Raw genomic sequence first — 22,877 nt, forward strand, 5'->3', positions numbered from 1 at the left:
CAAGGTAGGCCAGAAACGGGTCCCAAATAGTTTGAAATCTCCCAGGTGGGTTGGTCCTCAAGAACCTGAGTCTCTCCATTCGTATAACAGAGATCATGTCCGCCAACCACAACTGAAAAGAGGGTGGAGAGGGGGACTTCCATTTCTGCAGAATGAGTTTCTTGGTGAAATAGGCGCACATTTAAAGGAAGAGTCCAATTAAATTTGCACATTGCTTTTTAAGAGGTGCAGCAGCTTCTATAAGTGACGTTGTGTGTTTGCGGTGAGATGTGTGGGGTTGGATTTGTGTGCACATGCACGACACATTCACGCAGACATGCGCACGCACGCAAAAGTAAAATTTACGCCTGGAAATTAATGGCGAATTCATTTCCTCATTGGCGAGGCTTTGGCACGCTATGGAGAGAGCGGCTTGAAACACGCACAAGCGGTAATGTACACACACACGCACATTGCACACACAGCACGGATCGGCGCGCGCATGGATGCATGCACGGGTCGGACGTGCACAAAACTGCACCGCTTACTTCAACACCTGGGTGTGATTTTTAATACATTAACAGCTCTTTTTCATAACCTAATGAATCATTTTAAAAATATTTTCTAGAGCCCGACCGATATGGGATTTTTGAAACCGATACCGATACCGATTTTAGGGAATAAAAAATTACCGATACCGATAATATCGTCCGATATTTTTATTTTATTTTATTTTTGTTTTTATCATCAAATGTTTATCCCCCATTTGTGCTAATCCCCCATTAGTGCTAATTTTTTATTTATTTATCCTGGTTGCTGCTCCACCCTCTGCCGATCTGGGGAGAGCCGAAAACTGGCTCCATGCTTCCACATGGGCAGTTAGCCAGCCGCTTCTTTTCACCTGACAGGGGAAGCTTCACCGGTAGGACATAGCACGTGGGAGGATCACGATATTCCAACGAGTTCCCCTCCCTCCGAACAGGCGCCCTTAACGACCAGAGGAGGCACCACATCAGCAACCCTCAAATATCAAACACTTGACAAAGATATGATTGAGTTGACATGAATTGAAATATGTGATGTAGGCAGGATATTTTACAGCTTATTAATAAACTCAATGCAATGAAACAGTAAACTTAACTGGGAATTTAATAATTATAAATAACTAGAAATACAAAAACACAATAGAACAAATAGTTAAGAAAAAATATCAAATATACACAACATGCTGTCCATGCTGTCTATAACTTATATATATATAAAAAAAAAAAAAAAAAATCGGCCGTTTTTTTTTTTTTTTTTTACCGATACCGATATATCGATAATCGCCAATATCGGCCGATAATATCGGCGGGCCGATAATATCGGTCGGGCTCTAATATTTTCTCTCCAGTCTCACCCCTGTGGCACCCCTGTGGCACTGTGACGGCACGGTGGCTCAGTGGTTAACACTGTTGCCTCACAGCAAGAAGGTCCCGGGTTCGAACCCCGGTCCGTCCCAGGTCCTTTCTGTGTGGAGTTTGCATGTTCTCCCCGTGTCCGTGTGGGTTTTCTCCGGGTGCTCCGGTTTCCTCCCACCATCAAGAAAGACATGTATGTTAGGGTTAATACTCCTGTCAGTGCCCCTGACCAAGGTACTGGCAAAATAACTGGAGTTAGTCCCCGGGCGCTGCACAGTGGCTGCCCGCTGCTCCTAGTTCTAGGAAGGTTCCTAGTAGAGGATGGGTCAAATGCAGAGGATGAATTTCCCCAAGGGGATAAATAAAGGATAACTTAACTTAACTTAACCCCTGTCATATTTCAAACAAATTTCCCCCCATCTATCTCTGTTAGGCTTACTTTAATCTATAACTGTCCTATAACTGGGGGAGACATCAGCCCTCATAGCCGCTCATGTTCTACCCATGTCCATACATTATCTGCATAGACTGCTTTTCCGAATATTGCAGTTTGGAAAAGGGGTTTGCAAGGCTCAACTCTGCCCCCGCTTCATGTGAATACTACCGTTAATTGCTGCCAGACCTGAAAAAGCTTTGAGAGAATGATTTGCTTCTAATCACATCTAATAGAGAGCCGCAGGGATGACGTATTTTTGTAGGCAGAATGCGGAAGTCCCGAACTTCCTGGTTCTACACTGTTTCTGTCTATGGGATTTTTGAATGGGTTTTTGCCGCGATGCTTCAAATACGGTCTCTGGGCAACGCAAGATTAATCAAACGCGAACCAGAGTTCCGTCGGATAATCTTCACACATGAGGACCACTTTCATGAGTTTTGAAGCGTAAATGCGAGCCCTAGAAGTAAAATGCTCGAGCTAAGCTAATCCAGAACTACACACTGTCGCATAGGCTTCCACGTCACGTCAGCACTCAACCTGGACTGTTGTTGATGTGTGCACTGATTACCCCGGGCTGAACGGGGCTGAACCAGGTGAGGGAAAGAGAATTTCCGTGTTCGCCCTTTGAAGTGGTGACGTTATTGACGTATATATCCCCATCGACTCAAAAGTGTAGTCTCATTTAGCCGTTTGCTAGCTAGCCGTCCTTTTAACGGCAAGGAAAAGCTTCAAAACTCGTAAAAGTGGTCCTCGTGTGTGAAGATGATATTACTAAACACTGGTTCGCATTTGATTAAGCCAGCATTGCCCAGAGAGATTATTAGAAGCATTGCGCCAAAAACCCATTCAAAACTCCCATAGGCGAAAACTGTGAAGAACCAGGGCTGTTAGCATCGATGATTTCCGGACTCGTTACTGCGGCTCTCTATTTCTTAGCAAGTCGTTATGTTGACCTCTTCTTCTTGATCCCCTCCAGGCTGCTGATCAGGTTTGTCAACAACTCCAGCGCCCCCTCCTGGCAGGGCTACTTCTACACAGCTCTGCTGTTCATCTGTACGTGTCTGCAGACGCTCATCCTGCAGAAGTACTTCCATGTCTGCTTCGTCACCGGCATGCGCCTGCGGACTGCCATCATCGGAGCAGTCTACAGGAAGGTACTGTACACAGACCCACATACAAGAGAGTCTACAGGAAGGTACTGTACACAGACCCACATACAAGAGAGTCTACAGGAAGTACTGTACACAGACCCACATACAAGAGAGTCTACAGGAAGTACTGTACACAGACCCACATACAAGAGAGTCTACAGGAAGTACTGTACACAGACCCACATACAAGAGAGTCTACAGGAAGTACTGTACACAGACCCACATACAAGAGAGTCTACAGGAAGTACTGTACACAGACCCACATACAAGAGAGTCTACAGGAAGTACTGTACACAGACCCACATACAAGAGAGTCTACATGAAGTACTGTACACAGACCCACATACAAGAGTCTACATGAAGTACTGTACACAGACCCACATACAAGAGTCTACATGAATTACTGTACACAGACCCACATACAAGAGTCTACATGAATTACTGTACACAGACCTACATACAAGAGAGTCTACAGGAAGGTACTGTACACAGACCCACATACAAGAGTCTACATGAATTACTGTACACAGACCCACATACAAGAGAGTCTACAGGAAGTACTGTACACAGACCCACATACAAGAGTCTACATGAATTACTGTACACAGACCCACATACAAGAGAGTCTACAGGAAGTACTGTACACAGACCCACATACAAGAGAGTCTACAGGAAGTACTGTACACAGACCCACATACAAGAGAGTCTACAGGAAGTACTGTACACAGACCCACATACAAGAGTCTACATGAATTACTGTACACAGACCCACATACAAGAGAGTCTACAGGAAGTACTGTACACAGACCCACATACAAGAGAGTCTACAGGAAGTACTGTACACAGACCCACATACAAGAGAGTCTACAGTAAGTACTGTACACAGACCCACATACAAGAGAGTCTACAGGAAGTACTGTACACAGACCCACATACAAGAGAGTCTACAGTAAGTACTGTACACAGACCCACATACAAGAGAGTCTACATGAATTACTGTACACAGACCCACATACAAGAGTCTGGTGAAGAAACATCAAGTGAAAAATGTAAAATATCTATATTAGGGGTGTCGCTGTACATGTATTTGTCCCGTGAATTCATGGTATGGGCATCACGGTTCGGTGCGTGAAGCGACACGACGAATACGTCAAATCCATAAGGTGGTGGCAAAGCACCTAAACGCTGTTTGAACGCCATGAGAAGACACACCAAAACAACACAAGGGCCATAGAAATCGGCGTTCACTGAATGGAACGTTTTGTGGAGAGGATTAGGCTACTCCACATGCACTCTATTTACAAACTTGTGTACAATAAAGATTAAAGTGGGGGGGAATGCCTTTGCCCTGTCAAACAGCTGGAATACAGACATCTGAGAGGGAGGCGCACCCCACACTTTGAATTGTAAAACCGTTTTGTGTGGATTGCCTAGATCTTATTAAATTGTGGACATTTATTCATTCCCACTTATTAGACACTATTTCTGATGGTAAAATGCGCGTAAAAAGCAAAACACAGAATTCAGAAAAATTCAAAGGGAAAAAAACAGAATTTGGGATTTGTTGCTTTTTTTCTCCGTTGTACCGTATTCGTACCTAGGGTTGCCAACATTCCATCCCAGCAATACGGGACGGTCGGACCGAACCGTGACTTTTGTGTACCGTGTCCGTGACACCCCTAATCTATATATTCTTTAAATATTTCGCATAAATGATTAATTGTACTACTTACATACATTATTACCTAGGTTGTGCAATGCAAAGCTCATTACTGCTGCTACTTATCTTGCACCCTGTACATATTTTGTTAAATAGCCAATATTTAGGCTACCACACTTTAAGACTGTTTATATCTTTACAGGCTGTTAATACTGTTCATATCTTTATATTTGTTAATAGCTTTGAATGTTTTTATATTCTTTTTTTCTTATTCTTATATTCTCTTATATTTGTTGATATCTTGTATATTTGTTCTAACTTATGGTATGTTACTTGAGCACCACACCAAGTCAATTTCATGTGTATGTGAAACATACCTTGGATAAATAAAGAATTCTGATTCTGATTCTATTAATCTGATTTGGACCTGTGTAACCTTTATGTCATTTGACCTCTCTCTTGCATCTACTTGACCTGCCTTTCCAGGCGCTGGTAATTAGCAACGCAGCACGGCGCACCTCCACAGTGGGGGAGATGGTCAACCTGATGTCAGTGGATGCTCAGCGCTTCATGGATCTCATCACCTACATCAACATGATCTGGTCTGCCCCCCTGCAGGTGGTGCTGGCCCTCTACTTCCTCTGGCAGGTAGGCTTCTTCCTGTTTACATCCGGGTTCGAACCTCGGTCTGTCCCAGGTCCTTTCTTTGTGGAGTTTGCATGTTCTCTCCGTGTTCGTGTGGGTTTTCTCCCGGAGCTCCGGTTTCCTCCCAGCACCAAAAGACATGGATGTTAGGGTTAATACTCCTGTCTGTGCCCCTGACCAAGGTACTCGCAACAAGAACTCGAGTTGTTTTCCAGCCACTGCACTGCGGCTGCCCACTGCTCCTAGTTCTAGGAAGGTTCCTAGTAGAGGATGGGTCAAATGCAGAGGATACATTTCCCCATTGGGATAATTAAAAGATAACAATAACTTGACTTAACTTAATTCACAAGCATGTCCCAGAGGGCTTTACAGAGAGTATGTCTAGATATGTAGCTAAGCACGATCAATAAACATGATTGAACATTCTTATATTAAAGACAGAGAGAGGGTGTGGGGGAGAAGGGAGAGAGGGTGAGAGAATGGAGGAAGGGAGAGAGGGTGGAGAGAGGGGAGCAAGATAATGGAAAGAGCAGGGGGAGGGGGGAGAAGACAGAGAGCAGAACAAACAGGCTATACTGGCTGGGCGATACAGTTGAAATCAATATCATGATAATCACAGGGGTCAGTTTCGATACATACCATTGTCACATCAGAACAAGCAACCAGCAGTAATAGTCCATGAGCCAAGACCCATCAACCCATCATCATCATCATCGTCAACGGGGCTTAACTGGGTGGGCAATTTCTATTTGTGTTTTTTGACTTGCTATACATCTCTAGTTCATAGTGATAACCAGAGGTGTGGACTTGAGTCACATGACTCGGACTCGAGTCAGACTCGAGTCATGAATTGGACGACTTTGGACTCGACTTGACAAAATCAACAAAGACTTGCAACTCGACTTGGACTTGAACACCAATGACTTGTGACTTGACTTGGACTTGAACACCAATGACTCGTGACTTGACTTGGACTTGAGCCTTTTGACTTGAAAATACTTGATACGACGACTTTGGACTCGACTTGACAAAATCAACAAAGACTTGCAACTCGACTTGGACTTGAACACCAATGACTTGTGACTTGACTTGGACTTGAACACCAATGACTCGTGACTTGACTTGGACTTGAGCCTTTTGACTTGAAAATACTTGATACCTTCCTCCAAACCCAAAGATTAAAGACACTAATAATCCACTCGCTACAGCAAGCCTGCCGTTCGCATGATGGGCGCAGCCTTTTGCAAATACATGAACGTAGGCTACAGTGAGCGTCGCTAATTACAACTGCGCGGGAGTCAACTTTTCAACCTCTCTTACCTCGATAATTGCCCATTGTGTTTACATGCATCTTGTAATTTGCATAAGAATAAAACCGGTTTTGCGGTGAACCTGTTTTTGTAAACCCATTCAGTTTCTCAGTGGCTGCGGGGGCTCTCTTCCCCCTCCCTCATCCCTTCTCCCTTCTCCTACGGCTGTCAGGTCAGCCAAAAGGAAATGGAAACTTCCGGATAAAACTTTAAAAAATAATGTCATACCCCCCTGGTCCAGCAGCTGGATCTTAACTCATTGAGTGCCAGCCACTTTTGGAGAACGGACGCTCCCAGTGCCAGAGTTTCAGAGCGTTTTCAGTGATTTCTCGAGGCCCACAGAATATTGTGTGATATTACTATGTAAACACCGAACACGCACAAAGAACGATGAGATTCTCTTCTATCATCTGCAAAAAAAGTTTATTGATATCATTTTCCGTTCTTTAGTTATCAGCCGGAGAAGATAGGTTGATTTAAGCAAAAACACACGTTTCAATTTAGAAGCTGAGATATTCAGCCTTTTGTGAAATGAAGCATTTCAAGCACATCACTGACTCTGAAGGTAATATTTTCTGATGTAATGACACCTCAAAAATAATTTCCTTCAATAAAACAGTGAAAACAAAATTTTTTTGTTTGGCCAAATAATATTTTTTAGCTGCAACCAGCAGCGCTGGCCCCTGCGTGCGCAGACCCTACACCTTCTTGCTGGTCTTGATTTACTGCTGGTGGGCACTGGGCATCAGATATTCTAGCTTGTTTGCCTGTCTCTGTGCATCGAGCCTGCTGTCTGGGTCTGTGTTTACTGTCAATGGTTGTATGCTGCCCTGCGTGCCCCACCCCCCTCCTCCTCCTCCGTGGGAGTGTCTGGTGGCTCTGCTGTGTTTGCTCTGCGTTTGCTCTGCACTGAAAAGTGCGCTGCACCCCGCTTTTTCACAGTGTGTCGCCGGCTCCCACCTGAGAATAATGTAACTTTTCAGAAAGACGCTGGTGTCGGCAACTAAATCATATGGAGGGGCTATCGCAGCGGAGACGGAGGGGCTCAATTGTGGCAGCAGATTGACTGCTGTTCACAGGCACAGCTAACGTTATGCTTCATGCATATCGATGCGATTTCCGTTTCCCCAATGACTTCTTCTCTCTTTTTTCCTCGCCTTTCTCTAATCTGGAGAGCACTGTCGCCACCTAATGGGTCCCTAAAATAGCTTTTACACATTCAACATCCACCATACTTTCACAGGAGATGGATCTGGCTTTGATCCACGTCCCACCATCAAAAAACGCAATTGACGAACATACTCGTCCTTGGCACTCTACGTTAGTATTTGAATTGACGAACATACTCGTCCTTGGCACTCAATGAGTTAATATTGTCACAAGCGAATTGTCGTACATTGAACTCCATGTTGAAAATTAAGGTAATGTACATTGGATAATGATGTCATATATATTGGACTGAATGTAATGGACAATGATAGTATGCTTTGTAAGGAGAAGTGTTAACTTATATATAAAACCTATAAAAACCAAGGATTTTTTATTTTATTATTTTTCTTCTTCAAAACATCATTGAGAAGGGTCCACACATCTAATAAGGTAAGAGGCAAGATTTTGGGTTCAGATAATTAGCCTCCTCCATGCATGTAGAAATGACAGAATGATCTCGGGCTTCAGCTCGTTTTTCTCACAGAGAAAATATGTACTGGGTGATTCTACTATATAGGTTAGTCAATTCTTTCACCCTGGAGGGAAAAAGTGCCGTAAGGCCACCTGTATCGGTAGACTGCCCACCCGATGTTCGGGGAGGAGGGGGTAGAGGTCCTAGATTAAGACCCGGAGGTGGACAAAGGATTAACGTGTTGTTACTCATCGGGGAACTTACGTGTCTGCCTTTTTACTCTGGGTATTTATAGTCGTATGGGATAGCCTCTATTAGGAAGAGATCCGCTGGTTATCACGGTCTCTCACCTCCGTGATTTGGGAGTGCTCCGATGACGCTATTCTAACTCTCAGGGGAGGGGTCATAGGTCAGAGGTCGCTTGCAAATCATTTCAACATTCATATCAACAACTTTTGAACCTTACAGTATATTGTACACAGACCCATGAACCCCCTTTTCTGCACAATTCAAGCAAACTAAGCAAAATGCATGTGACATAACCTATGTTATATTTACCAATCATCTTTGCTGTCTAGAGGCTCATTGCCTCCAGAGGCGAAGCATTGCCTAATATACCCCTGCCTTGATACCAGCATCTAACGACACTGCCACCGCGCAAGAATATAGCTACTAGTGCAACAAGTCAACTCTAACAGGAAATCACACAGACTTAAGGATGGGGGAAAACCATAATGTTACCTTCCTCTTGCCTACTGACAAGAGGTAGAGTAGGGTCAATGTCGGCCGACTAGGGGGGTCTGGTCTCAAGTGCAGCCGCTCAAGAGACTAGGACAGCATCAGAGGGCCTCTTGAACATGAACAATGAACACAGAGCCCTCTGACCAGAACGAGGCCAGTAGGGCATTCACAGACTAGTCGACTATCAAAACCACTAGTTGACACTGCATAGTAGTTGACTAGTCGGTCATCTTGGTTTTCCCTGTTTTCACAGTGCAGTGTTAACAAAGCAATACAGCAGATATGCCACTGGGGGGCACTGTGGGTGTATTGACTGCCAAAGTAGCAGAAATGGCAGAGCAGAGGCAAAGAGCATGGAAGGAAAGAGACGAAACTCCGGCCATTTTTGGAAACAGAATGCGCCTCGCAGTGGTCAGCTGCGGTAGCGCGGGCCCCTATAATCAGCCTCTCTAAACAGTAACTCAACGGGAGAACACTCTAAATTTCGTGGATTCACATCTTTTCTGGGCGTACTGTAAATCTTGATTGAAGTGGTGTAGTGCAGGGATGTAAAACAACAACCATATTGTGGAAACTAGGCAAAAATTTTCTTTGTTTTCTTTTAGTTTTTTCAAGATAAATAGTAAATGCAAAGGACCCGAGGTTAAAACCACGGCAACACACTTCTGACGGAGTGGACGACAGCCGCATTAGCTATTTATCTTGAAAAAACTAAACAAAGAAAACGAAACATTTTGCTTAGTTTCCACAATATGGTTGTTGTTTTACATCCCTGCACTACACCACTTCAGTCAAGATTTGCAGTACGCCCAGAAAAGATGTGAATCCACGAAATTTAGAGTGTTCTCCCATTGAGTTACTGTTTAGAGAGGCTGATTATAGGGGCCCGCGCTACCGCAGCTGACCACTGCGAGCCTGTGCGAGGTTCTTTTGGCGCTGTCACGCTTCCAAAAATAAAAAATGGCGGAGGCTGCTGGGCGCTGATGTTGCAATGGGGCAATATGGAGCTTTCAGTTCTTTCCATAAAAGTTCTTTGGCAGAGGTAGAAGAGAGCATAATAAACATGGCGGACTCGCGTTCTGTGCGCGCCAAACAAGTACAGTTTGGAGATACTTTACCAGAGTGGATAAAACCGTCACCTGCAAGATATGTAAGGCTACTCTTAAGTACAACAGCAGTACCAGCTTTATGCATAACCATCGCTACATTTATAACCCATTTATAATTTGAAATTGTTGTCTGCTGTTGATGTGACTGCTGGGCTGCGTACTTGCACTAAGGCCATGTCCACACTAGGGCTGTGAATCTTCACTGGCCTCACGATTCGATTCGATTACGATTCAGAGGGCTACGATTCGATTCGAGTACGATTATCGATGCATCTCGATGCATCTTAAATCGATGCATCACTTTTTTCCGCAATACATGATTTATTTTTTCTCACTTTCTTTTTTCTCACTGTGTGGCTACTTCTAAAATAAAAGTGCATTTGGAATTGCATTGTATTATGATCCATAATTAAAATAAACAACTGCTTGTACTTCCATTATATTTTATTTGATTATAAAAAAAGAAAAAAAAGAAAAATCTTTTTTTAATAATCGATTTTTGACATTTGTGAAAGGATGCAGAATCGTGCACGTCCGCATCGCGATGCATCTTATAATCGATTCTTTTTGACACCCCTAGTCCACACGGAGACGGAACCGATCTTTTTTTTTCCGTTTAAGAAAAGTTTTCCATAAACACGGAATCGTTTCAAGAAATGTGTGTATCCACATGAACCCACTGAATACCACTGAAGCCGCTGTAGTATATATGCCAGGCCGGTAAGTGGCGCTGTAACGCTGCCACAAAGTACACCACAAACAGAGAATAAGACAAACTCGTCAATAATGGCATTCAACCACTAGGGGCGCACAGAGTCTATAATGTGTATCTCACTGTAGCAAGCAGGTTAAACCCTTGGCTTTGCGGGGTACTATTAGTAGCCTCTGTATCTCAACATGTCGATGAATAAAATTATTAAGCAGCAGGGCTGATGGTCTCCCTGTAGCCTACAATATAGAACGTTAACTATCGGTGACGTTCCTGATATCAGCCACTTCCATGATCTTTAGACATGTTGCAAACACATCCCAGCGTATTGGCCACTCCTGCACATCACAGCACAGGCTAAATGATGCAACATAAATATACATTATATAAAGTCATGGCATAAAATGTGTGTTTTTATTGAAAAAGTGGCGTCAAGTAGGCTAAGCTAAAGTCTTGTTGGAGTGGACACCGCAGTGCAACCGTGTGGTCGTTAAACCTCTCACTTCACTATATACGTTGTATTTGCGAGGGCTATATATAGAGCATCCCGAGTATGTGTGTTACACTGGGTTTACATTTCATTTCATTTCATTTGGTCCAATATTCAAATATTCCACAATTGCATGTTGTATTAAAAATAAATATTATTTCTATCTAACACGTTTAGCCTGATTTTGTTTGTGTTATTGTAAAATCTTAGCCGCCGCTAAGCTTTCTGAGAAATATCCGATGAAGGGAGGGGAGGGGTGGATGGGAAGAGGCAGCTGTGGAGCCCTGAGGCTCAGTAGCTAGCGTTGCTGGCGGAGAGAGGTGGGGCGTCATCAGTTCAGGAAAGATGCGTATGCATTGTAAACATGGAAATGCAAGGGTGGCGTCTTCAGATTTGTTCACTCTGGGACCCGGTTTGAAATATTTGCGTATTCTCCCAGAACGTATACTCCCAGAATGCTGGTTCCATCTGGACGAAACGTCCATACGAGAAAAAGCTTTAGCGGATACACCTAAACTCGTCTCCGTGTGGACATGGCCTAAGTCAAATTCCTCGTTTGTAATCAAATTTCTCACTATGGCTATGCTAGTTAAGCTTGTGAGTTGGGGTATTTGTCTTACCTGCTACCATAGCCAAGCAGGCTGTTCAGTGCCAATGCTAACGGTAAGTCTTACTATAATGTGAGCTGTACTAATAGTTTCTTTACTGTGTGTTTGTGCTTCTGTGCAGACCCTGGGTCCATCTGTGCTGGCTGGAGTGGCTGTGATGATTCTGATGGTGCCAATCAATGCTGTCATCGCCATGAAAACCAAAACCTACCAGGTGGGTACTAGGGTTTGAATTTCCCCCAGAAAATGAGCAATTTTCTATCCCAGGAACAGAAGCGGGAATCCCGGAAAATGGACTTTATTTATTTATGCCTCTGCCTCCGACTCAAATAGCCCCTGCTCCTGCATAGATTTGCTCTGCTTGTGCTCAAAATCACAGTCTGACTGCGAGCGCAGAAATCGCTCCAAGCAACACAGAGTTTGAGCACAAGCACAGCAAATCTAAGTGCAAGGCTCCTCTGAGGCTGCCCGGAGGAGACTAGACGGATTCACGTTCATTTTAGGGATGTTAACAGTTAATGTCCCTGGAAACCAGAAATATTTTTTTTTATTATTTAGCATTTTGAGTTCATCACATCACAGGAACCTATGTTAATAAGCCACCAGCCAAATTTGAACGATGATGAACGTCGCAAAGTATATAAATTTAGGTTTGACAGTCATGACAAAAGTCATGAGAATCAATTAGATTTTAGACTGTCTTTTCTCCTGCGGACTGTGTTGGCGTGTCCCGTGTGTGCAGGACTGCAGGTCTCCTCCTCCGAGAGAGAGAGAGAGAGAGCAAGAGAGAGAGAGAGAGGGAGGGAAACGGAGAGAGAGAGAGAAGGAAAGAGAGATGGAGTGTGTGTGTGTGTGTGTGTGTGTGTGTGTGTGTTCGCTCGTTGCTCGGCGCATACTGACAGAGGAAGAGAGACTGCCGCTGCGAGTGCGCTACTGTGTGTGTGTGTGCGCATGCGTGCGTGTGTGTGATTCGATTAAATCTTATGACGTGATAAGATCATGCATTTTAGCACCGCGCGCACCGCTGTCTTCAATGAGGAAGTGGAAATCCAGACCTTGTAGAAAAGTGGCGATGTTGGGGCTTTGGGTTGAAAGTAATGTCTCCTACTTTCTGAGGCACACAATTACTCACATAAGACCCTAAATTTAATAGTCGGAAGCCGAAAGTCGGTTAACTGCCGTTAAGAACGTAACCGGTTAAAATTAATTAACTGCAATTAACCGTTTTGCCCGACTTCAATCTCTCCAGAGCTTTCACTGCATTATACCTCCAGTCCATCCAGTCAATCCCCTCCCCTCCCGTTTCAGAAAACTCCCGACAGCATAACCCGCCCTATTCTGCCTTTGATTGGCTTACTAACCTAAACTAACCAATCGTCACTCCTCATGCCTAAACCTAACCCAATCAACGGAAGAGTTGGGCGGTTCTAGCAGTGCAAGGAAGTTGAACCAACAAAGAAGGATAAGACGTGTCTGTCATATGGAAGTGCTTGCTTATATCGCTATTGCACTTGACAGCTGCTTTATTCCAGAATCTCTGTGCTGCTTTTTCCTCTGAAAGCTTAGCCTCGCTACTCGTGTGTGTGGAGCATGTCGATGGTGTGGAGCCTATTTTTTATTCCAGAGTAAACGACAGCGTCTGTCCTTATGTAATCGTAAATCTGGTTCCACGAGCCAGTACCAACACCCCCCCCCCGGAGATGGCGTTAGAACGCCATTTCCACAGCCCCCACCAATTAAAAGTACATCGAGCTTATTACAAATGCGGACATGCAACGTTAGTTTGTGGAATGCAGGGAGGCTCATACTTGCACTTTGTTTAAAAAGAAGAAGAGTTTGCCTGCTACCTCCAAATATCAATAAGTCACAATTTGACATGTTTACCTGTTTTACCTGCTGCTACTGTGACGTTAAAATAAAAGTTGAATTGAGGAAAAACCAGATTATTTTTTGGGGGGGGGTGGGGGGCGGTTGGGGGAGAGAAACAACGTTAACAATTAACCGATTAACTGATTGTTAAGGTGCGCAACTAACGGTTAAAGAAAATGCATGAAATTCCCATCCCTAGTTCATTTATGGGCGAGATATGAGGATATGAACCGCTACGTTGCAGAAAATACGTTATTTACAGTGTGTAGTACGTATGCCCCATTTTGGCCCGTTTTGGCCAGTTCGGACTCTACTCGGACCTGAATATCGTCTATGGCCATCAGAGTGAAACCAAAGTTCTCTGGGTTAGTAAAACATCATATTTTAAGCTGGAAATAAGGTCCGGGGTGTAAAAAACTGGAATTCTCCTTTAACTTTAAACTGGAAGAAAAGGTAAGAATACATTATTGTTAGTTACCTGATAGCCGTCATCTGAGAACTGCAAGCCCTTGTCAGTGTTCTTTTAACTCATTGAGTGCCAATGACGTCGATCGACGTCAAATCAAATAGTAACGTAGAGTGCCAATGATGTCTAAAGACGGCAAATGCGTTTTTTGACGGTGGGACGTGGATCAAAGCCTCATGCATCTCCTGTAAAAATATTGGAGCTATTGAAGGTGTATAACCTATTTTACGGACCCATTAGGTGGCGACAGTGCTCTCCAGATTAGAGAAAGTTGAGGAAAAACAGCAGAAAAAGCCGTGATGAAAGAGAAACCGATGCATGAGCCAGAGCGGCACAGATTGCTCTGGCTGGAGCTAACGTTAGCTGCGAACCGCAGCCAATCCGCTCCCACAACTGAGCCCCTCTGTCTCTGCTGCGATAGTTTATCCACACGATTAGCCGCCAGAAAAGAAAACCAAAGCCAAACCATTCTCATGAGAAAGGTTTGGATTTTCGGTGTCGCGCTGGGAGCCAGCGCACAAGGCGGAGCGCTCCGAAAATAGACTCTGGGATGCAGCGCACTTTGAAACGCACAGCAGAAAGCCTAGAATCGGACGCAGCTTCATCCCAGCTCACAACCGAAACCCCAGAAACGCAGACGAACTCAGCGAGCCCGATCCAGACTCCCCCGACGAGCGGCCGCCATCCGAACGTGGATCCGCAGGCAGCAGAGCCTGCCATAGCAGGCAGCAGAGACTCGCCTGACACACACAGCAGAACGAGCAGAGCCACCAGAGACACTCCCACGGAGGAGGAGTTTGGAGTTGATGGGGGTGGGGGTGCTGTTTTATTGAAGGAAATGACTGTTCAGATGTTTCAGGTCAGAAAATATTAGCTTCAGAGTCAGTGATTTGCTTGAAATGCTTCATTTCACAAAAGGCTCATTATCTCAGCTTCTAGATGGAAACGTCTGTTTTTGGTGAAATCAACCTATCTTCTCCGGCTGATAACTAAAGAACGGAAAATGATATCAATAAACTTTTTTTTGCTGATGATACAATAGAGTCTCATCGTTCTTTGTGCGTGTTCGGTGTTTACATAGTAATATCACACAATATTCTGTGGGCCTCGAGAAATCACTGAAAACGCTCTGAAACTCTGGCACTGGGAGCATCCGTTTTCCAAAAGTGGCTGGCACTCAATGAGTTAATAGGCTACGTACATGGTGTTGGTTTGAGCACTGTTCACGGTTTATTTTTTCTGGTGACTACGCTTTCGTTTTTCTCACTCACCCCTGCGAATTCCTAGCCTGACTCCACCAGACGGGGGCGGCATTGTTCCACAAATTCACAATCCACCTCAGTCTGGCCCTGGCCTCAGAGAGGCGTTCAAACCGGCCGCCACCCAGGCGCACCAATCAGCGTGAGATAAGGGCGGGCTTTGCGAGACCGGATGTGACGCCACCGAGAGGCGCTGGACGTTTGTAGTTCTTTCACTATTCAACATGGCGGCGGCTACCGAGGCTAGCTCCAGTGAGCTAGTCAAACATTCTATTCAAAACAATAAGCTAACATAAACGTTAAACACTTGATCTTACAGTGAGTACGAAACCGTAACTGTATTGCTGTAACGTTATCAACTATGAACGTTAGTAAACAAGACATTGTTGTAGAATTTGGGGAGATAGCCTTCAGACGGTTGCTAGGCTGGGAGAACATAGCAGCCATCAGCTAGCTGTAGGCTAGTGAATGGCTAGCAGTTAGCCATTCACGCAAGTCACACAAACACAAAGCCCTTCTCACCACAGCCCAGTAAACATGCAATCTGTTAAACCATCATTTTTGTTCCAAATAGAAATAAATCATAACGTTAATCAAAATGCCACTGAAATATTAGCTAATCAACACAGAACTGCAAAGATCAGTGTGATGTATTGTCCCTACTGCTAGCTGAAGTGTATTCTGCTATGATTGGAATGTTTGCTGCTGTTTAATAAACCACGTTAACTCACGTTGGTGTCCGAGTGACATATTATGTTATACAGGCGAGATTAAAGATCTCAGGATAACAGGATGTTACTCGAGAAATTGGTTTATCGATAGAACATAGCTTAATATTTTGCACTTGTACTTTCTTTAGATAGGGGGTAAACAAACTAACGGCATGGGAGCCAATACTAGATTATATCCAAATGCTGCATGGTGTAACCTAAAGGGTGCTTTTCCTCTTCTCCGTTGACGTCCTCTGGGCTCCAGGCAGCTCCCTTTCGCAGATTCATCTCTGACATAAACATCTTTATGAATTTACATCATCTTATCATTTTACCCAATCGTGCCTCAAGACCAGCAGATTATGTAACAACAACACCACACAGCCGTCTTTTCTCCGTTTAGTTTATTATCACAAAAGTAAGCAAATAACATTCTCCAGTCATGCGTAAACATCTACCATTCCACTGACAGATATGCTAAAATTCACTAGTCCTTAATGCTAAATAGTAGCGTTAAATCATTATATTGTATCAAAGTATTTGGTTGTTATTGATTGTTTTGGTTGTTATTGAGCGAGCTACTGTAACTTGTCCCAATTTACCCCCGGAGATCATTAAAGTCTTTCTGATTCTGATTCTGATTGCCATGATCATAAAGGCTAGAGAGCGTTGCGTCTCCATGACGTTAGCCGTCCAGGCCAGTCCAGGGTGCGTGCCACTCGGTGTCATATCGTGTCATCAGTTCCCTGAAGAAACGAACAATGATATGTGTTAGTCATGAATCGCTGTTAACGTTAACATCAAATCAATAATCATCAGACGTAGCACCCCAACCTCCAAATGTTGCTAACGTTAGCGTAACATCAGTTAATCCAATCAGTTACATTTAACGTGCAAAATGGCCTACCTGCACTTCATCCTCAGTCAGACATCTGCAGTAATTCTTCTTTCTTTTGGCAAATTGAATAGTCAATGGTTGCACCCAATATTCACCTTACAAAAACAGCAAAAAATCTGCGACCTCCATGCTAACTAATTATAATAATAATAATATATAATAATGATTGGATTTATATAGCGCCTTTCCAAGTGCTCAAAGCGCTTCACAGAATCATTATTCGTTCACACCATTCGTACCGGTAGCGTGGCAGCCACACATCGGCGCTCAACGGCCCCTCCGACCACCATCATTCACCATCATTCATGTCTACATTCATACCAATCATACATAATCATAATTAGCAATTGTAGTCCTAGCCGTTCGTGTTTACCAGGCGAGGCTACGTCATGAAGGCAAGTCGATCTGATTGGTTGGCGTTGGCACGCCCAGACGGTGACAGACAGACGGTCCATCCAATCACCTGCCAAGTAGCTTGAAAAAAGTGACCGCCCTCTTCAGCAGGGTAGCTTGACCAAATCCAGATGGATGTCGTTTGTGAAACAGAATGTGAAGCAAACTCATCAATCTGGCAGCGTCAGGTTAGCGAATTCCACTGCGGGCTCCAAATTCTGAGGAATTTGGGGGCCGTTGTCTGAGACTCAGCATGCAAGGCAGCGTGTATCCAAGTCGACGCTGTGTGGCACGGAGGAATTAATTAACCCCGAAGCATTTCAGGTCGTTCCGTTTGATTGACCGGTCATAGAAACATGGTGCAAGGAATTTACAGCAATATGGAGATTATAGGCTATAGCCTGCTATCAACTGTTTTTAAGATCCATATACACAGATCTAATATTTGCCCAAAATGTATTCCAATTGTCCGGGAAACTGAAATCTGCTGGACACTGGCACCACGGAAATGCTGCAATCATAACATGGCGTACACATATCTCAAAAACCAAATCCGATCTACTTCAAACTTTGGGGGTGCGCTGCTGGGGACCCGACAGAGTGCAGTGCCGACCGAGTTTGGTCCCTCCCCCAAAAAAGTGCGCCCATGGCGCATCATCTTCAGAGTCTCCACCCTAGAAATGAGCGTGCGAAGTGCATTCATTTCGACTTGTGTGTGTCTGTGTGTGTGGCAGGTGGCACAGATGAAGAGTAAGGATAGCCGTATCAAGCTGATGAATGAGGTTCTGAATGGCATGAAGGTGCTGAAGCTGTACGCCTGGGAGCTGGCCTTCAGGGACAAGCTGTCCTCCATTAGAGAGAGTGAGCTGCAGGTCCTGAAGAAGACCGCTTACTTGGGGGCTGTGTCCACCTTCACCTGGGTCTGTGCACCCTTCCTGGTGAGGCCTGTCTGTCTGTCTGTCTGTCTGCCTGTCTGTCTGTCTGTCTGTCTGTCTGACTGTCTGTCTGTCTGTCTGCATGCCTGTCGGTCTGTCTGCCTGTCTGTCTCTCTGTCTGTCTGTCTGCCTGCCTGTCTGTCTCTCTGTCTGTCTGTCTCTCTCTCTCTGTCTGCCTGCCTGTCTGTCTGTCTCTCTGTCTGTCTGTCTGTACCTTACCTGATTGCTTATACATGATGCTTAAATAAATAACTGTGCAATACCTGACCGACTTGTTTATACATGTAGCTTATTTAAACATGTAAAGAACTATATTAATACTGCCTATATCTGTATATCCATATATACTGTACATATATTCCCCTCATACACACACTTACAATATAGACGCTCTTTCATACACGTATTATTATTATTATTATTATTATTATTATTATTATTATTATTGCATTGTATATAGTAGTTAATGCTAATGTTTAATTATCCTTTGTGATTCTTGTTTGTTTTAGCCTGAGCCTACTTTTTCTTTTCTTTTCTTTTGTGTGAGAGTACATTGAGAGTTAAAGTCGAACTGAACCCGTAGTGGCGCGTAGGTCGGAGTCCGTTTCAGACTAAAACATAACTTGTCTGAGATGACAGGTTGAGAGGCGGGTCATAGTAGCATGTCGATGATTTTATTTGACAATTCTGGGCACAGGATTGGGCTTTTGCCAATCCTGGCGTGTTCCACCCCCAATCGAGTGGGATTCAACGTGTTGTGGCGCTCTCCTCGAGAGAGCCTGGTGACATGAGGTTTAGTGGCTGAGTGGAGCTCAGCGAGCCGCAGGCAGACAGCTGCCGGAACGGAGAGTGCAGCCCGCATACACTGCATACCCAGGCATTTGAACTAAAATAAAAGAAAAGCCATTTTTGGGTTCAGCTCGACTTTAAGCGAACCGGAGCCAATTTCCTTGTATGTGTACATACTGGCCAATAAAGCTGATTCTGATTCTGATGCAGTCACCAAAAAAGTTAAACCAATCCAAACTATTTACTATTTTTGAGTTTTAAAGCCCCATGCATTGATGCAAAGGATTTGGAAAGAAATTCATACATAAGGCGTCAACTTCACTACTTATATAACATTTTAAGCAACTGTCCTGCTCCTCCTCAGGACCAGTCCTTCTCCTTCTTTGAAAATATTTCTCAGTGTGAATCTGGATTGAGGGAACAAACAGTCAGTCAGAGTTACAAAGTGAATATGAAGGATATCAGTCCACTCAGTGGATGCTGACTAGCAGCCAGGCTGGCTGATGTCAGGAACTCAGCTGTATTATGAAGAACACAAAGTGTTTAGAGAGAGAGACCCTGGAGGTACAGTAAGTGAAGACATACTGTAGTTTGATGTTGTTTGTGTCACATTGGACATAAGTCTATCATTCAGTAATACAGTATTGTGGGGATACCTTCACCACCTCAGATTACTCTCTCTGTCTCTCTCACTCCCTTCCTCTCTCTATCTCCCTCTCTGTCTCTCTCCCTCTGTCTCTCCCTCCCTCTCTGTCTCCCTCCCTCTCTTCCTCTCTCTCTCCCTCTCTGTGTCTCTCTGTCTCTCCCCCCCCCTCTCTGTCTCCCTCTCTCTCCCTCTCTGTCTCCCTCTCTCTTCCTCTCTCACCCCCGCCTCTCTCTCTCTCTCTCTCTCTCTCTCTGTCTGCAGGTTGCTCTCTCCACCTTCTCTGTCTATGTGTTGATAGATGAGCATAACGTGTTGGATGCTCAGAAGGCCTTCGTATCCCTGGCCCTCTTCAACATCCTGCGCTTCCCTCTCAACATGCTGCCAATGGTCATCAGCAGCATGGTGCAGGTCCGTGTCTAATAACACTCAGCAGCATGGTGCAGGTCCGTGTCTAATAACACTCAGCAGCATGGTGCAGGTCCGTGTCTAATAACACTCAGCAGCATGGTGCAGGTCTGTGTCTAATAACACTCAGCAGCATGGTGCAGGTCCGTGTCTAATAACACTCAGCAGCATGGTGCAGGTCCGTGTCTAATAACACTCAGCAGCATGGTGCAGGTCTGTGTCTAATAACACTCAGCAGCATGGTGCAGGTCTGTGTCTAATAACACTCAGCAGCATGGTGCAGGTCCGTGTCTAATAACACTCAGCAGCATGGTGCAGGTCCGTGTCTAATAACACTCAGCAGCATGGTGCAGGTCTGTGTCTAATAACACTCAGCAGCATGGTGCAGGTCTGTGTCTAATAACACTCAGCAGCATGGTGCAGGTCTGTGTCTAATAACACTCAGCAGCATGGTGCAGGTCTGTGTCTAATAACACTCAGCAGCATGGTGCAGGTCTGTGTCTAATAACACTCAGCAGCATGGTGCAGGTCCGTGTCTAATAACACTCAGCAGCATGGTGCAGGTCCGTGCAGCATGGTGCAGGTCCGTGTCTAATAACACTCAGCAGCATGGTGCAGGTCTGTGTCTAATAACACTCCCAAAGCAATTATGTGTAATCAGGGATTTTGAGCAGAGAAAAAAAATGAAAACAACAACAATATATGAAGAGTTCATTTGCAAAAACATGTATCTCCATTTGTATTTGTGATGGTTTTAAATTATATATTGATGTATTTATATTGTAATTAATTCATATTTGGTACATTTTTATTATCAATCATAATTAAAACATATTCATCTGATCATTTTCACATAAATTGCCTCAATAATGTTTTGTATGTGCAGTCCAGGGATTGACTATTGTATTCTGTCTGTCTGTAGGCAAGTGTGTCCATGAAGTCTATTGTATTCTGTCTGTAGGCGAGTGTGTCCATGAAGTCTATTGTATTCTGTCTGTCTGTAGGCGAGTGTGTCCATGAAGCGTCTGAGAGTGTTTCTGTCCCACGAGGAGCTGCAGGAGGACAGTGTTGAGCGAGGGCCAACAGCAGGCTGTGAGTCTTCTTCTCTCTCTTTCTCCTCAGCCCTCCACTCATCCTTATGGCCCAGACACCAGAAGTGTCACCGACCTTGTTAACCCTTTCGACCGATCACACCGGCCGCGGTGCCTCATGTCCTGAGATAGCGAAATATGGCTAAACGCCGACAAACATCCTGACTTGTTCAAAGAGCAACAGGTTAGCAAATGTGATCGATAACATAATTACATTCCCTCAAATAAGTCGTCAATCAAACGAGTGTCATTTTGTGACAAGCAAATGTTTTTCACCGTCAGTTTGATGAGGAAATGCGCTCAGTACGAGCGCAGACCCTCTGTCAACGTAACGTGATCAGTCATGCCACTGTTTAATAGGGTTATCTGGCTACAGTTGGTCAGGCCTCAAAAGCTGTTACATTTTCACCTTCTGGTCAAAGCCTTCTGACTGTAGTCAACATCCTTTAAGAAACTCCTTAAAGAGCATCTCATATCTATATGTTTCTCCTTTCATATTTTATTTTCTATTTAACCGTAACCTTAATTGTCAATGTAATTATTGAATTGGTTATGTAACATTGAATTATCCTGAATCCTTGTGTTTGTTTTGATTATACATCTTTCTTTCTTTTTCTTTTCTTTTCTTTTCTTGTTTAATTGTCTTTCCTAATTAATGTTTTATCATGGGAGAGGGCTCTGAATAAGCCCACTGGGCTTCCTTTCTCTCCCTGCACTGTCTTTTATTTATTTTTGTGTTCTTGCTTGCTTTTTTTTGTATGGTGCTAATAAAACCAAACAAATCAAATCAAATGGTCTAGGAAATGTTGACAGATTATCACTTTTCTTCTTACAGCAACAAAGCTTGAAACGTTTTCTTTGTGGCTGAGTGTTCTTTTATTAACATAACTCCGACAATCCCCGCAGCATTCTTTACAGACGTTTATGTTTAACTCCCCCACTTCACTTCCGTGTCAAGCTAGCCAGACTCAACCACCACAATTTCCTGTTCTAACTGAATTTCAAAATAAAATACATTTGATGTTTCTTTTAACCTTATACCAAAGTAAAAAATAATGAATACAATCAGTGAGTTATTAAGATTAATAAACAAATGACCTCAGGCTAATTTAACTTCACAAGATGCATTTACATCAGAAAGAAGTTGAAAGCAGTGATTGATAATCAATGAAGTCTAATGTTTTTTCTACAAATAGCATCATTGGGAGGTTGATTCTGGCACTCAATATTATGGGTGGGCAATATATCGATTTTACATCAATATTGTGATATGAGACTATATATGGTCTTAGATGTTGGACATTGTCTTTTCCTGGTTTTAAAGGCTGCATTACAGTAAGTGAAGTAGCCTATAGGCTAGTGACATTTTAAAGTAGAATGTCGTAACTCACTCACTTTTTCATGTATACACGAGACTTCACAAAATGTTTGGTCATGGAAATGTGTTTTGAAGTCATGGAAAAGTCATGGAAATCCATTGGTCAAAATGTGTATGAACCCTGATAGGTGGCGCTCTTAGGCCTACCAGTGGGCCACAGCCCAGTGGTTGAGAAACAC

The 22,877-nt window shown here is 43.9% G+C and overlaps 1 protein-coding gene across 1 annotated transcript in view; it reads left to right on the top strand.

Moving 5' to 3' along the window:
• LOC310787696 (multidrug resistance-associated protein 1-like) overlaps positions 1-22,877 on the top strand; it is a gene marked incomplete at its 5' end in the record, with an annotated part of 140,878 nt that overhangs the window by 46,532 nt on the left and 71,469 nt on the right. The window contains 6 exons of the mRNA XM_083649179.1: positions 2,792-2,969; positions 5,113-5,274; positions 11,981-12,073; positions 18,189-18,392; positions 20,086-20,232; positions 21,234-21,321. Of these exons, the coding sequence (XP_083505305.1) occupies positions 2,792-2,969; positions 5,113-5,274; positions 11,981-12,073; positions 18,189-18,392; positions 20,086-20,232; positions 21,234-21,321 (872 nt within the window). The remainder of the gene's footprint in view (positions 1-2,791; positions 2,970-5,112; positions 5,275-11,980; positions 12,074-18,188; positions 18,393-20,085; positions 20,233-21,233; positions 21,322-22,877) is intronic.

This window comes from Poromitra crassiceps (genome assembly GCF_964638095.1).
Source record: "Poromitra crassiceps genome assembly, chromosome: 13".
In the NCBI taxonomy this organism is placed as follows: Eukaryota; Metazoa; Chordata; class Actinopteri; order Beryciformes; family Melamphaidae; genus Poromitra; species Poromitra crassiceps.